General features: G+C 43.0%; 1 protein-coding gene across 1 annotated transcript in view; it reads right to left on the bottom strand.

Moving 5' to 3' along the window:
• Positions 1-4,943, bottom strand: part of LOC147620015 (GPI transamidase component Gpi16 subunit family protein) — a 42,628-nt gene extending 37,685 nt beyond the window's left edge. Inside the window, exons 1-2 of the mRNA XM_086772145.1 lie at positions 4,207-4,943; positions 2,398-3,891 (exon numbers count right to left, since the gene is read on the bottom strand). Coding sequence (XP_086628271.1) covers positions 2,398-3,891; positions 4,207-4,470 — 1,758 coding nt within the window. The 5' untranslated portion in view covers positions 4,471-4,943. The remainder of the gene's footprint in view (positions 1-2,397; positions 3,892-4,206) is intronic.
• Positions 4,944-12,630: the final 7,687 nt, after the last annotated feature.

Raw genomic sequence — 12,630 nt, 5'->3', positions numbered from 1 at the left:
CCCAATCGGAGGTTTTCACATATGGCTATTAATACAATTAAACACTTAAATTAAAGGCACTCAACTTATCCACTTAAAACCACAAGCACACTTAAGAGTTTGACACCACACTGGGACCAAAATGGAATTCATGTCATATTACCAAGGAGTATTTATCTCTAACAAGCTTTGGGGGCCTCTTCAATTCCCACACGTAGGATAGGCCAAGTTATCCAGTTTGCATCATCAATGTCCCAAAAGATGTCCACATATCCACGGATTTCTATGAGCTTCAACGAATCCATAAAGCATAGAATGCATGTCTTCAATGTCCTAATCTCTCACGAGATCCAGCAGGCAAGAATGATCTCCAAAACTCTCATGGCGTTTTGTCGAAGCTCAGGCAATGGCTAAGAGATCGGCAGCCAATAAGATCTCCAAAACTCAACCAAAATCAAGGTACAAGCAGTATAACACATACCGTCAGCAGTATGGTAGGGTACGGCGATCCACATACTGTCTGAAAATATGCCCAAACATGGTATTTTACCCAGCCCAAAAGGGGTTCTGGCCGACAGCTTCCCTGGGCCGACCAGCAGCCCCACAGCATATATATACAAACGCTTCATAATTTAGCAATGCACCGCATATAATCAACATACATCTATTGCTGCTGCTGGCGCTTCCTCTGCATCAGGCTGAAATATCATCAGCAGCACCCGTCGGCTTCTTCATCTTCAGGGTGTAGCACTATGGTCCCTCCATCACCCAGCCTGATCCTTACAGCAGCGCGTAGGTCTGTGCACCTGCAGCACTGTGACCTGATCTGCAGCACCGAGATCTTCTGTACCTTCAGACCTATACCTGTCAGCCTCATACCTCAGGACAGCAGCGCTCAGTCTGACAGCCACCTATTCAGGACAGCAGCCCACTCCCTGCTCATCACTCTGATGACATCTACCATTCGGGACAGCAGCTCATCTCTGCTTACCTCATCTGACAGCTACCTTACGTCGTGACGGAAGCACACCATCTGCCCAGGACAGCAGCCCTCTCTGCTCTGTAGATCTGTGTTTGTCTGCACCTTACGGAGTGCCTTCGCCTCACATCGACCTGAGCCTTCGTCACCGACCGTGCTTCAGCTCCGACCTCATCTTTGCTTCTTCGGCGGTCTACTACTCAGTAGTCACCTCACATCAGAGGGCCTCTTGTACTAGATTACATTCATCATTATACATACACTCATTCATCCATTTCATGCTACGTTGATTTGCTCTGATCTCTCGTACATCTGGTCCTTTTGTCCTTTTGCCCTCACACATACAGCAGTACAATAAGGTATAGTACGTACAGCAGCACGACAGGGTACAGTTACACATGGTACTGTTCAGACAGTACGGAGCAGCAGGGGCATTGTACAACCAGGTACGATACGTCAGGTACCTGCAGACAGCAGGTACGGAAGTGGAAGAGAGAAGCAGCCAGCGAATATATACATAATTATGCACAAGATTTTGTTTTCACGCTTTTTCTCCTTGTGTTTTTCTTTCCAATGCGCTTTTCCCCTTATGTTTTTGTTTTACATGCTTTTATTTTCCCCAATTGCAAGCTAAGGCCAATAACCTTAATGAGTAAAATGTCCAAGTTCCCCGGGTGTCCACACATTAATATGTGAATCCTTTTACTCATGAGGGGCCCAATCAGTAAATAGTCCAGCCTTAACTTGTCCACCTAAGTGAACACGTGAAAATGTCATGTATTTAGCTTGTTTTCCACACAACTGGCCTTCCAATCAATCCAATGACAACCTATCAGCCACACATCCCACGTAATCCATGAAGCCTGAGGTGATATATCAAGCTTGACTTCTATTCCTGGGGCATTCACAAAGATTTCCAAGGTGCCCCAGAACAGGCTAATGCCATTTGGTGGCACTAAAGATGGACTAATAACAGTAATTATGTGTTAAGAAGTTATAACGTAATAAGCCTTTGGAGAATGAATTTAAGGGCACCTCAATTAAGAAGATATAAAAGTGAGTAAAAGGTTCATTAAAGGAAACTTCCATAAATGGGGAGAACCCATGAGAAATTGGGAACAAGCCATTGCCATGCTCAAGCCTAGCACCTGGAGGTGGATTTTGGTGGTATGGCTTGTGCCTGGATGATAAGGGTCATAACTAGACCTTACGCATTTTCTACTTAAGCTAAACAAGAAATTGAAGAGACCTAGACTGCACCCAAGGACCAAGATACAACTATTGCACAAACAGGCCATGTGCATCCAAAGTAGGGTAGATCAAATATTCACATCCACACATTTACTACCCATCAACTACCACCTTAGGTTTTATATACATTTGTGTGTGTGTGTGTGTGTGTGTGTGTGTGTGTGTGTGAGAGAGAGAGAGAGAGAGACCTTATCAAATTCTATAATGAGAGTGATGACAGTCGCGTTGCAAGGAACCATGAGTTCCATCTCCATGACTCCCGGCGATCTCCTATCCTCGGAAGGAACAACTTGCATCCATCTTACAACTTCCCAAAATGACTTCGGTTGCTCATCAATCAAAACTTTCAAGGTATGAAGATAAAGACGGATATACCATGGGACAACTTGAAATAGCATCACATTCGTCATATCTGCTGGTGCAGATTCACCTGTACTTGAAACTTGCCTTGGAAAGCCCATTGGACTCTTTGCTTGCAGCTGATTGGACTTTAAAACTAATGCAATGGCACCCCTTGCATTGCCACTTCCAACTAAGAAGCGAGTCGCTCGAAAAGGGCCTCGAACAGGTGTCCATGTGAAGGGGATCATCCAGGTCAATCCTACATCTAGAGAGTGGATATTCACATGCTTGGGAATAGCAAAAGCAAGTAACACGCCAGGAGATGTTTTCCCTTCATTTCTTGTTTCTAATGAAATATTTAGAGGCACTCCATTCATAATAAATACCTCATTTTTCTTGAACTTTGAGAGAATCTGGTAACCATGTTCTTTGTGTACATCTGTTAAGCAATCTGCTTGCTCTGAATCACTATTTAAGCCATCTCTGCCTTTTGCCATGCATGTAGCACTCCTTTCGTTCCATCCGCTACCAATGCCAAACTGCTCAAGCTTCTCAACTAGAGGTCCTTCGAACTCCATGTAAACAGCATTGAACTTAGCAAGAGGACACCCCCCGGATAGATCTCGGCCAAAAAGTGATGAAAGAGACCAACTGGGTTGCAGCCGCTGACCAGTTTCTGCTCTTGAGGATGGATTCTCAGATGGCTGGATGACAAGGCTCAATGTTTGCTGTAGAAGAGTTCCTCTATGCTCACCCTTTGTTTGCCGCTCAAATTCATCAGAGCTAACATACAGGCGTAGTGAGTGATACCAGCCCTTGTAAATCACAGGTCTGTCGAGAAGTGTGGCCAGACCAGCCTTGTCCCTACACGGCAGCAATTTTAGCCATGGTGTAAGGTTCTCTGTGCAGACCGCTTCTCGGGGCAATGCCCCGTACCTCACTCGCCCTCGAGATTCCAACTTGCCACCCCTGGCATTTGTGTTTGCCCTTGATACTTGATCAGGAATGCAATCGGAGCTCAGTGATTTTTTGCCCCCTAGACTGCAATCATTAAAGATAACTTTGCTACGATCAGGCATGAATGCACGGACTGGATTAGCAATCATCACAGGCGACTCCAAGAAATTGAGAGAGGCGCAAAAGAGCCCAGACAAGGCGTGGGTCAGATTTCCCCAGGTTGCATCGATCTGATCATCTGGCACTGCAAAGACTGCCCACAGTTCGACACCGGAGGGTTTTGCATTTAGTCTTGTTACAGGATCCACACCTCCCCACCTATTGTAGTTCCACCTTCCTTGAGTAAAGGATATCTCCATTTCTTGAATCCGAAATTTTTGAACCTGCAAAGAAGGCAAACAAAAAGATGAGTGCCTCAAGACTTGGCCCGGTCGGGTTCAAATCCCAATGACATCGAGAAAATAATGAATCAAGATCTATTAAGCCTATCCAAGCCTTAATCTCCCAATTAGAGCAACTAAACAGCTAACAAAATCACTTCAAACAAATGATATGAACTTAAAGATTGATTATAGTGACTGAAAAAAATTGTTACCCAATTATAGAGTTGATCCGTTGGTTAAAAACTATTAGCATATTAACATTGGTTAAAAACATGCATATTAACTTAGAATAAGATAAGGTTCAGTATCATGCACCAGCTGATAAATGGCTTTTGGAAAGAGATGATGATGATGTCCGTAGCGCTTGATCGGCGGTAGCTGATGGGTGAACTGGAAGTGGGTAAGCACCTTGCCATCAGGCAGGGGTCTTAGAAGCAGCTCTTCTGAAAACTCTTCTGCATTCTGGGCCAGTGAGAGGGCCAGGGTCCCAAAGCAAGTGAGCAAGAAGAGAACCACATAGAGATGCACATGCATGATGCCCCTTCTTCTTAGTAAATAAAGATGCAAGAAAAAGCCCATATCAGAGTAATGTATAGGGGAAGCGGAGCCACCGCAATGTGTTGCCTTCCAGTGTAAGGTTTTAAAAACACTTTTGAAGGAAAAAAAAAATGGCTTCGATTTTGCTGCAGGCTTTCGAAATGGACTCTGCTACTGCCTGCTACTGTGCGATGACTGGAGCTGCCAAAAATCTCTGAGATGGGTTTTCTCCATAGACCCAAGACTTGCAGGCGATGGGCGATTTTTTGAGCTGGATTTAACGGGCTTAACAAGCCTAATAACCTTGTTAATATTTATATAGAAAATATCTTCGAAACATATGTTTCTGCAGGAAACAGCATAGTTCTCCTTGCGAGGAACCAAGAAGGGTTTGCAACGAAGCGCCGGTTGATAGAGCGCCGGTTGCCATGCTGCAAATCTGCAGAGAAGCCATGCCATGTGTTGCTTTGATTTTTATTTTTTATTCTTTATTTTTTTCGAGGGAGTACAGCACCCGCACACTTTTCTTTTATTTTTTATTTTTTTCGAGGGAGACGGTATTTTTTTCGGGGAGCATAGAGGGAAAAAAAAATGAATGCAAGCTTGTGTTTGTGCCACGTGGCTCCCACTAAAGCTAGATCCAAAAAGCAATCAATTATAAAAGCAGTAGCTCTCAATTGAGTAAAACAGCAGAGGAATCAAAGAATGTATTGTCGTGGCACACGCACAAGTTTTGAAGGACTCCGACTCCTCGGGAGAGAACGTTGCATCAAACAACTCCTCCACTAAAAGAAGCTCCTCGTTTCTTACTCCTACTATTCTAGCAGGCATGCTGATCAACAAGTGTCACATACAAACGTGGTCAGGTTGTCGAGTGGAGAAGAGTGTCACTTGTCGAGTGGAGAAGAGTGTCACTGCGCAAGTGGTTGAGTGAGAGACCACCATACTAACATTGGTAAGTGTGGCAACGGACCACGTTACTCTGAAGCTATGGTACAACAAAGAACACGAGACTTCAATAACATGTCACGCAGGCCATCTCTTCAATGTTTCCATTACAAGCACGGGCCTGCACCGTGTTGTTGAGTGTCCTCATAGAGCTGTTGCACCAAGTACTTCAACTCCACCCCTGAATCCAGTGCCAAACCCTAGTGTCCTTCCATACAGAGGCACGTGTTACAAGTGTGGATTCGAACATGCCTTCAAGGATTGTCCCAACGTAGTGACACTCACCCCAGCAGTGGCCAGACCATCAGCCACTTCAACAAGCCCTATTTTTTAAAGCATAAAAAGGCAAACTTATTCATACAACCCGTCTTAATGCCATCACAAGGCTCCAAACCAAGTAGAGGGTAAACATTCCAAGGTAGCGTAGAAGTAGAAAGCTCAGGCTTCAACCTCAAAGCCAACAGCCAAAGATCCTCAGACAGGTTGTAATAGCCCCTAAAAACGGTAAAGGATCAGAAGCTGAGGTCCAAGAGAAGAAAACATCGAAGAGAGCACATGAAAATCCAATGCACAAACAGTTGTCTTATTGTGACAAATGACAATGGTTCGAATGAGAGTTTCAAGCTGCCTCCCTTGCCGAGACAAGAAGGAATCTCTCGCTTAAACTAGCTCTTCCCAAAGACAAGGAACCCATTAAATATGCAAACCTTCCAAAGAAACTCAAGGATTATCCCAACCCCGTGTTAGAGAAAGAGAGAATGAAACAAGAAGCCCAAGAGCTTGTTGTGAGGAAGGTGATGCAATTTAAACTAGAACCAATACTTAAGCAAGTGGTCGAGTACAAACCATTAGCCCCACCTAAGCATATCCCAAACCCTTTTTTAGAGCCAATTATAGAACTACTAAGGGAACTTCAAAGCATGGGAAACCCGTGACCATTTTTAAGAAGCCACAAAAAGAGCTAGTACTACTAGAGCCTCTGCCTCTAGAACCAATCCAATCGGATTCCACATTACCAGATACAGTGAAGAAGCACTCAGTGGGAGGTAAAAGTTGGTCTCTCATGGGTCATCATAGTCACTAAAATATTTTCTTAAAGATGATTGGTGATTGGTGTTTTGACCCCATCAGAGGCACCACCTCCTAGGGAAGCGCATCCCTTACATGTTGGCAGGTCCAAGCCCACCTTTGAGTAAGTACGAACCAAGTAAGTGTGAATAATACCTAAGGGACATTGCATGCCTCACACCTTCTTGTCCTTGAAAATCTAAGTCCTACTAAGTTCTCTCTTTTATAAGAGAGAATTCTCAACTTCGGAGAGACTTATTCGTGCCAAAATCACATCCATGTTTGTGCTAAACGCATTTGAAATAGAACCAGCAGTGGAACCTGCTTGCCTTGAGCTCGAGCTCCCCCAAAAAGACCACCTAGTTGCATGGCCCGCCTTAGTTGACACTAGGGCTAGCCATAATGCTTTATCTTGGGATATGTGGATCTCATTAGGCCACCCACCTTGCACTACCAATGTGCGGTGAACAATTCCCAATCCATGACCCCCCCCAAGTACAATGAAAGAAAGAATCGTCCTTGGGAGGGGATGGATTGTAGCCACTGGTTGTGTAGTTAATGTTGGTGGAAAAGAATCGTAACACTCGAGCTTCCCCATGGAATGGTTACCTGGTGAACGAGGGCACCCAGAACCTATCAACACCCCAAGTCTCGTCCTCCACTTACTATAGGCCACCGTCACCTCAGGTAACCCATAACATCCAACACTCCTCTTGCCTCACCACGTCGACCACCCCCTCATCCCATTATAGAGATCCAAAACCTTACCGGTGAAGACAAAGACCACCCCTACATGACAATGCCAAAAACCTTCAGGAAGGTCACCAAAAAGGAGTGGGTACCCAAGAGCACCCTAACAGATCCCCAAGCAATAGAGTTTTTCTCACACCCCAAGCCCCATTGGATCCCTATCAAGATGTTAGAACAAGGCTTCTACGATGGAAACCCTTCCATTTGGTCAAAACTCATGTTCCCACACCACCTTTAGTGAAGTTGAAAAAGTTCATGGACACAGAGCAATAAGAGGCAACACCTTACCCGTGTTCAATGGCCCCATCTAACCCTACTCCCATCCAAGAAGAGCCACCAATGGTGTCAGACCCTAAAGAAAGCCACCCATGGTGCCAAACCCCAAAGAGAGCCATGCACATGCTTCCGTGGCACCGTCAAGTAACACCAAGGCTCAAACGGATCACCATGACGCCAAAACACACGTGTGTACCATGTCGCAACACCAACACGCCAATGAGAACTAGAACGACAAAGCTCAATCAAGCACACTAGCAAAGCTAGCGACAGTGACATCAAGGTTTTTATCATGGATGGGCAAGTGATTCTCCACCTTTGCTCATCATTGACGCCACATGGTAAGCCAAATCATCAAAACCCCATTGTGCATATGCAATGTAGCACCTCTTATTAATTGTACATACACATATTCCCCAGAATGATTAAAATCTTGAAAATTAAAACAAAACTCAAACCATCAAAAAACTAAAAAACTTAACATGCTCACACTTCTACACACAAATTTGCACACGTGTACACACATGTAACACACATACATGTGTATACACACAAATCCGTGGATGTGCGTATGCATACATATACACACACACACATGCACTCAAAATGTGTGTGTGTGTGTGTGTGTGTGTGTGTGTGTGTGTGTGTGTGTATGAGAGAGAGAGAGAGAGAGAGAGGCATGCACACCACATCCCAGAAACCAAAACTAGTGTTTTACTAAATACTATTGTAGTGTGTAGATCATCCTTCCACAAAGAGAACTAAATAGAAAAATTTTGGCAAAGTGTATCAAATTAAAACTTCATGGAAAACTAGCACCTTGCTCTAGTCATAAAGTAATTTTGATTGGTGTGCTTCAAAAGCTAAATTATTTGATTCATGCATTAGTGTGTCATGCTATTCACACTTTCTTAGTCTTCATGAGGTTTTTGTACTAATTTCGCTCATGATATTTTTGTTAAAAGCAACAGCTATCTTGACAATTTTATTGGGTAAAAAAAGTCAAAAGTTACTTCATAAGGTTAATGCACTAAGTTGTTGTTTGATACCTTTGAATTTACTGCTGTGTTGTGCCATGGTCTCTGTCTCCTCCTTGTCGAGCTTGTACAACTGCATGAGAAGGTTGATCTTTGAGCTCTTTTGAGTCGGTGCCAAAAATCTTGTTAAGTTCCTGCCATGCCAACTTAACATCCTTGATGCCAGCAATGTGACTAATCACATCATCACCAAGATTTTGAGCGATGAGGCCCAATGCTTTGTTGTTTTGAAGTGGCTCAACCTCCACTTCTTCGTCCTTAATAAGGTGCCAAAGCTCCTTACAAAAGTGCATGGTCTTGCTTTGCCATGTGAAAAAACCATCACTATTAAATCTAGAGACAACTTCTACATGCTCCATGATTGGAAGGGGGTCTTACCTTGAGCCTTGATTTTAAAACTCAGGCAAGGTCTAACCCTTTTACAAGTGATTGCAATTTATATGCTAGAGATAAGCTCAATGCGGTGAAAAAATCACTTAAGTTGAGCAATGCAAGTGGTTAAGATGGATTTTGATACAACAGAGAGTTTTCCACAATGGAATATCACTCTAATTTTCCAATTTTGAATTTTGGTTGGCCCAATTTATGCTAGTATTGCACTAATGATAGTGATTAGTGCTTAATCATAATGATTAAGAGAGCTAAAATTTGGAGCCTTCAATTGAGCACGAGGGAGCAAGCATTGAAGAGGCCTTTTGCTTTAGCTCCTTGCCCTTGATGAGAAGATACGAACCACAAAGAAAATCCAGCTCAAAAACTCGAAAAACGACTGTACTCTACAGATTTAAGGTGACTGGTTTTTTGGTCCTAGCAGCCAATGTACTTAACCATTTGGCATTAAATTTGATTTGTAGATGCCTTAGGGTATGTGAAAGACACACCTAGTAGGGCTTGGCCTATTATGAAGCGTACGTGGAGAATGATCAAAAAGACCAATTCGTGAAAATGCGCCGGTTTCGGTCAAGGATTAGAGTGAAATTAATGAAACCCTCCTGGCTGTGGTTTTAGTCTAGGGTTGAGCAACACTCTCCTAAGAGGACTTGGCTAATGATTGAGAGATTGAGGAGAACAAGCTTGAGCAAGTTTGGAGCACAAGTAGAAGAGAAGGATAAGCTTGAGCTTAGTGAATAATTAGGTGATTAATGAAGTAATTAGACTAGTGTGAGCTAAGGCTAAGCTAATGGAGAACTTAAACCAAGCTTTGATACCATAATGAAACTCATGGATCAAGCTCCCTAATAACAATCAACTATCTAATTAGATCCTAATCGTAATCTAATCCTACACTAATGACAACACTAATCGAAGGTGGATAAAAATAAATAATTTTCATGGTGATGAGTGTGTGCTAATTAAGTTTAGACTCAAGTTCAGTTAGGTTACAAGATAGAAACTTGTACTCATAAAAAGACTTGAGATGCTGTGCTTGTATTCCAATGCTTCAAATGTCCTCCTTTTATATGAGAAAAGTACAACAAAGCTATGATAGCTCATGTGGGATAACTTGGCTAGGCGACTTGACACTCCAGCATCACTCATTTCAACACCCCCTCTTGATGCTAGATTGGGTACAATTTTTAGGCTTTCACTCTTCCTCTCTCTTCCCTTGTGCTAGGCTACTTTGGCCTTTATGATGCTGCTTGGGCATTATAGCTACTTTGGCTAAGAATTTTAGCTTGAGTGCATCATATGGCCTCAGTTACATCACACTTTTTGTAGAGACAAGAGGGGTGAAATGTACAATGGTTCTTTCTCTAGAAGACAATGTCTTCAGCTAGAACAGCTTTGGCCTCAATGTAGTTTGCCTGCTTCTTTTTTTTATCGCAATCTTCTTCTAGGTGACCAATTTTTCCACAATAGTCACAAACAAGCTTTGGTTTATCTTTATTGCGACATTCATTCTTGGTATGACCAAGTTATCCACAGTGATAGCATCTTGGAAGTTGAGATGTTGATTGATTTGTCCTTTTAAATCTCCCACCCTTTTATATACAGTGCTTGTTTACTTGAATGTGATTCGAATGCAATGTGACTAATCACATCATCACCAAGATTTTGAGCGATGAGGCCCAATGCTTTGTTGTTTTGAAGTGGCTCAACCTCCACTTCTTCATCCTTAATAAGGTGCCAAAGCCCCTTACGCATAAGCAAGTACATGGTCTTGCTTTGCCATGTGAAAAAACCATCACAGCATAGACTTATTTGCTACTCCAGTATCGACCGCCGCCGGCAGAGAAATAATCGTCCATCGCCTCAATCCAGACTTCAGCATCCTTCTCAACCTTTGAACCTTCTCCTTTAAAGGAGGGAGGTTGCATTTGCTTGAGCAGGAGCTTCTTCTCCTGGGTATCAGTGTAAAGCGCATTGGGAAGTGGAGGGTGATCGTCCTGGCCATCATTGTAAAAACAATTTTAGAATTACTAGATTCATATTTGCACAACGCTTATTTTTGGAGAGTAAAACATTGAAATCATTTTATTTCCAAATATCTACAAGGACGAGTTTTATTACAAAGATATGAGAATAATATAATTAGTCTTATTTGCCATCAAGGGAAATTCCTAAGCTTGACTATGACATAAGGGTAGAGCGGTCCACATAGTGAAATATGGGGGTTCCGCTTAAGTTTCTATAAGACTCTAAAAACTGATGGTAAGGGTGGTAGACTCGTGATTGGGGTAGATCCCAACACAGCTACTCTATCAGCAGGTAAGATTTGCATCACTTGGTCATACACCCAGCGATCCTGAGGTATGCGAATCCTATCTATAGTCACAGAGGTGTCGGCCCTGGGGGGTACCGATGAACCAAAATAAACGGATCATCTTCAACTTTTCAATCCAACGAATCCGCTTTATGTCAGTGGTAAGGTTCCCAATTCGATCTGCTCGGATGAAGAAATATCTCGGCCCACGACTCCAAAAATCTCTACCCCATCCTCTATCAATACGAGAGAAATGAGGGAGGGACATCTTCTCTAGTATCTGCACCATGGTTTCACGGAACTCGAAATTTGAGGAGTGGCTAGCAGTCTCGAAGATGCATTGGAAAACTAAAAACTTCGAGTAGGCATCTTTCTCTTCCTACAATCATTCAAACATCAATTCAACTTGTTTGTTTTAGTAAGATGTTTTTATTAATTAGCATTATGTTAGGTAAAACATTCATTACAAAACAGCCCTTAAATGGCAATTCCTAGGAGCTAAGATCGGCTCTGATACCAATTGTAAGGTTTCCTCTTCCAAAATAGGAGAAACACATAAGATAGTCCACCAAGTCTTAACTTGGAGAAAATTTCCTATTTATCGACACCTTGACTATGTAGAGATTCAAGGATACGATTCATAGGTGAGACCTAGTCCTATCCCACAGGGGAAGCGTGATCTTCTAAAAGTCAAATCACCCATAGGGTAATTTATCATAAATTGGGCAACTACTAGACTTGATTTCTAGAGGCAACGCTTTTTTCCTCATCCATGCAAGGCACAACCGCTGACCTAGTCATCTAGAATAGAGTTGCCCAACTAGAAGACTAGGTCTCCACCATACTCATGCGTCAATTTGTTTTCTAATTAATCCTACCACACTGTTTGACATAAATAAACATGTTTCTTAATTACGGCCCTTTTCACAAGGTTTATTAAAACAGCCTTTTTACACAATACAATCATGCCAAAGACAAGATATACATGTATGAAAAGTTGATACAATCATGCCAAAGACAAGATATACATGTATAAAAAGTTGATACATGAACCAATTCCATACAAGCCAAACCGGCTCTCTTATTCTTTTCCTTTATTCTGCCGATGATCTAGAATTCGGCCTTCCAGCTTCTACATGCTGGGCAAAACCCTACGGGACCATACACCTCATCGTCGGCTCGCTGGCGAGGACTCAAGCGAGCCTGTCGCCCTCTCAGGCTCCATCGCTCGATCCTCCCGCCCCTCAGAGGGATGTCTGCACACTAGGGTGGGCTTATTCACCGCACTAGCCTGGGCCCTCAGACTTAGGCAGCATCATAATCTCTCGCCTCAATCGACGAACCTTATTCTCCCAATGGTATGAGGGATACCTTGGGCCAATCTCGGGCTTTGCTGACGCTGTCGCCCGGCTACACAAG

This window comes from Cibotium barometz, chromosome 32, assembly GCF_041138505.1.
Source record: "Cibotium barometz isolate CiBa-2024 chromosome 32, ASM4113850v1, whole genome shotgun sequence".
NCBI lineage: Eukaryota > Viridiplantae > Streptophyta > Polypodiopsida > Cyatheales > Cibotiaceae > Cibotium > Cibotium barometz.
Note: the sequence above shows the minus strand (reverse complement) of the source record. Positions and strands in the feature narration are given on the sequence as shown.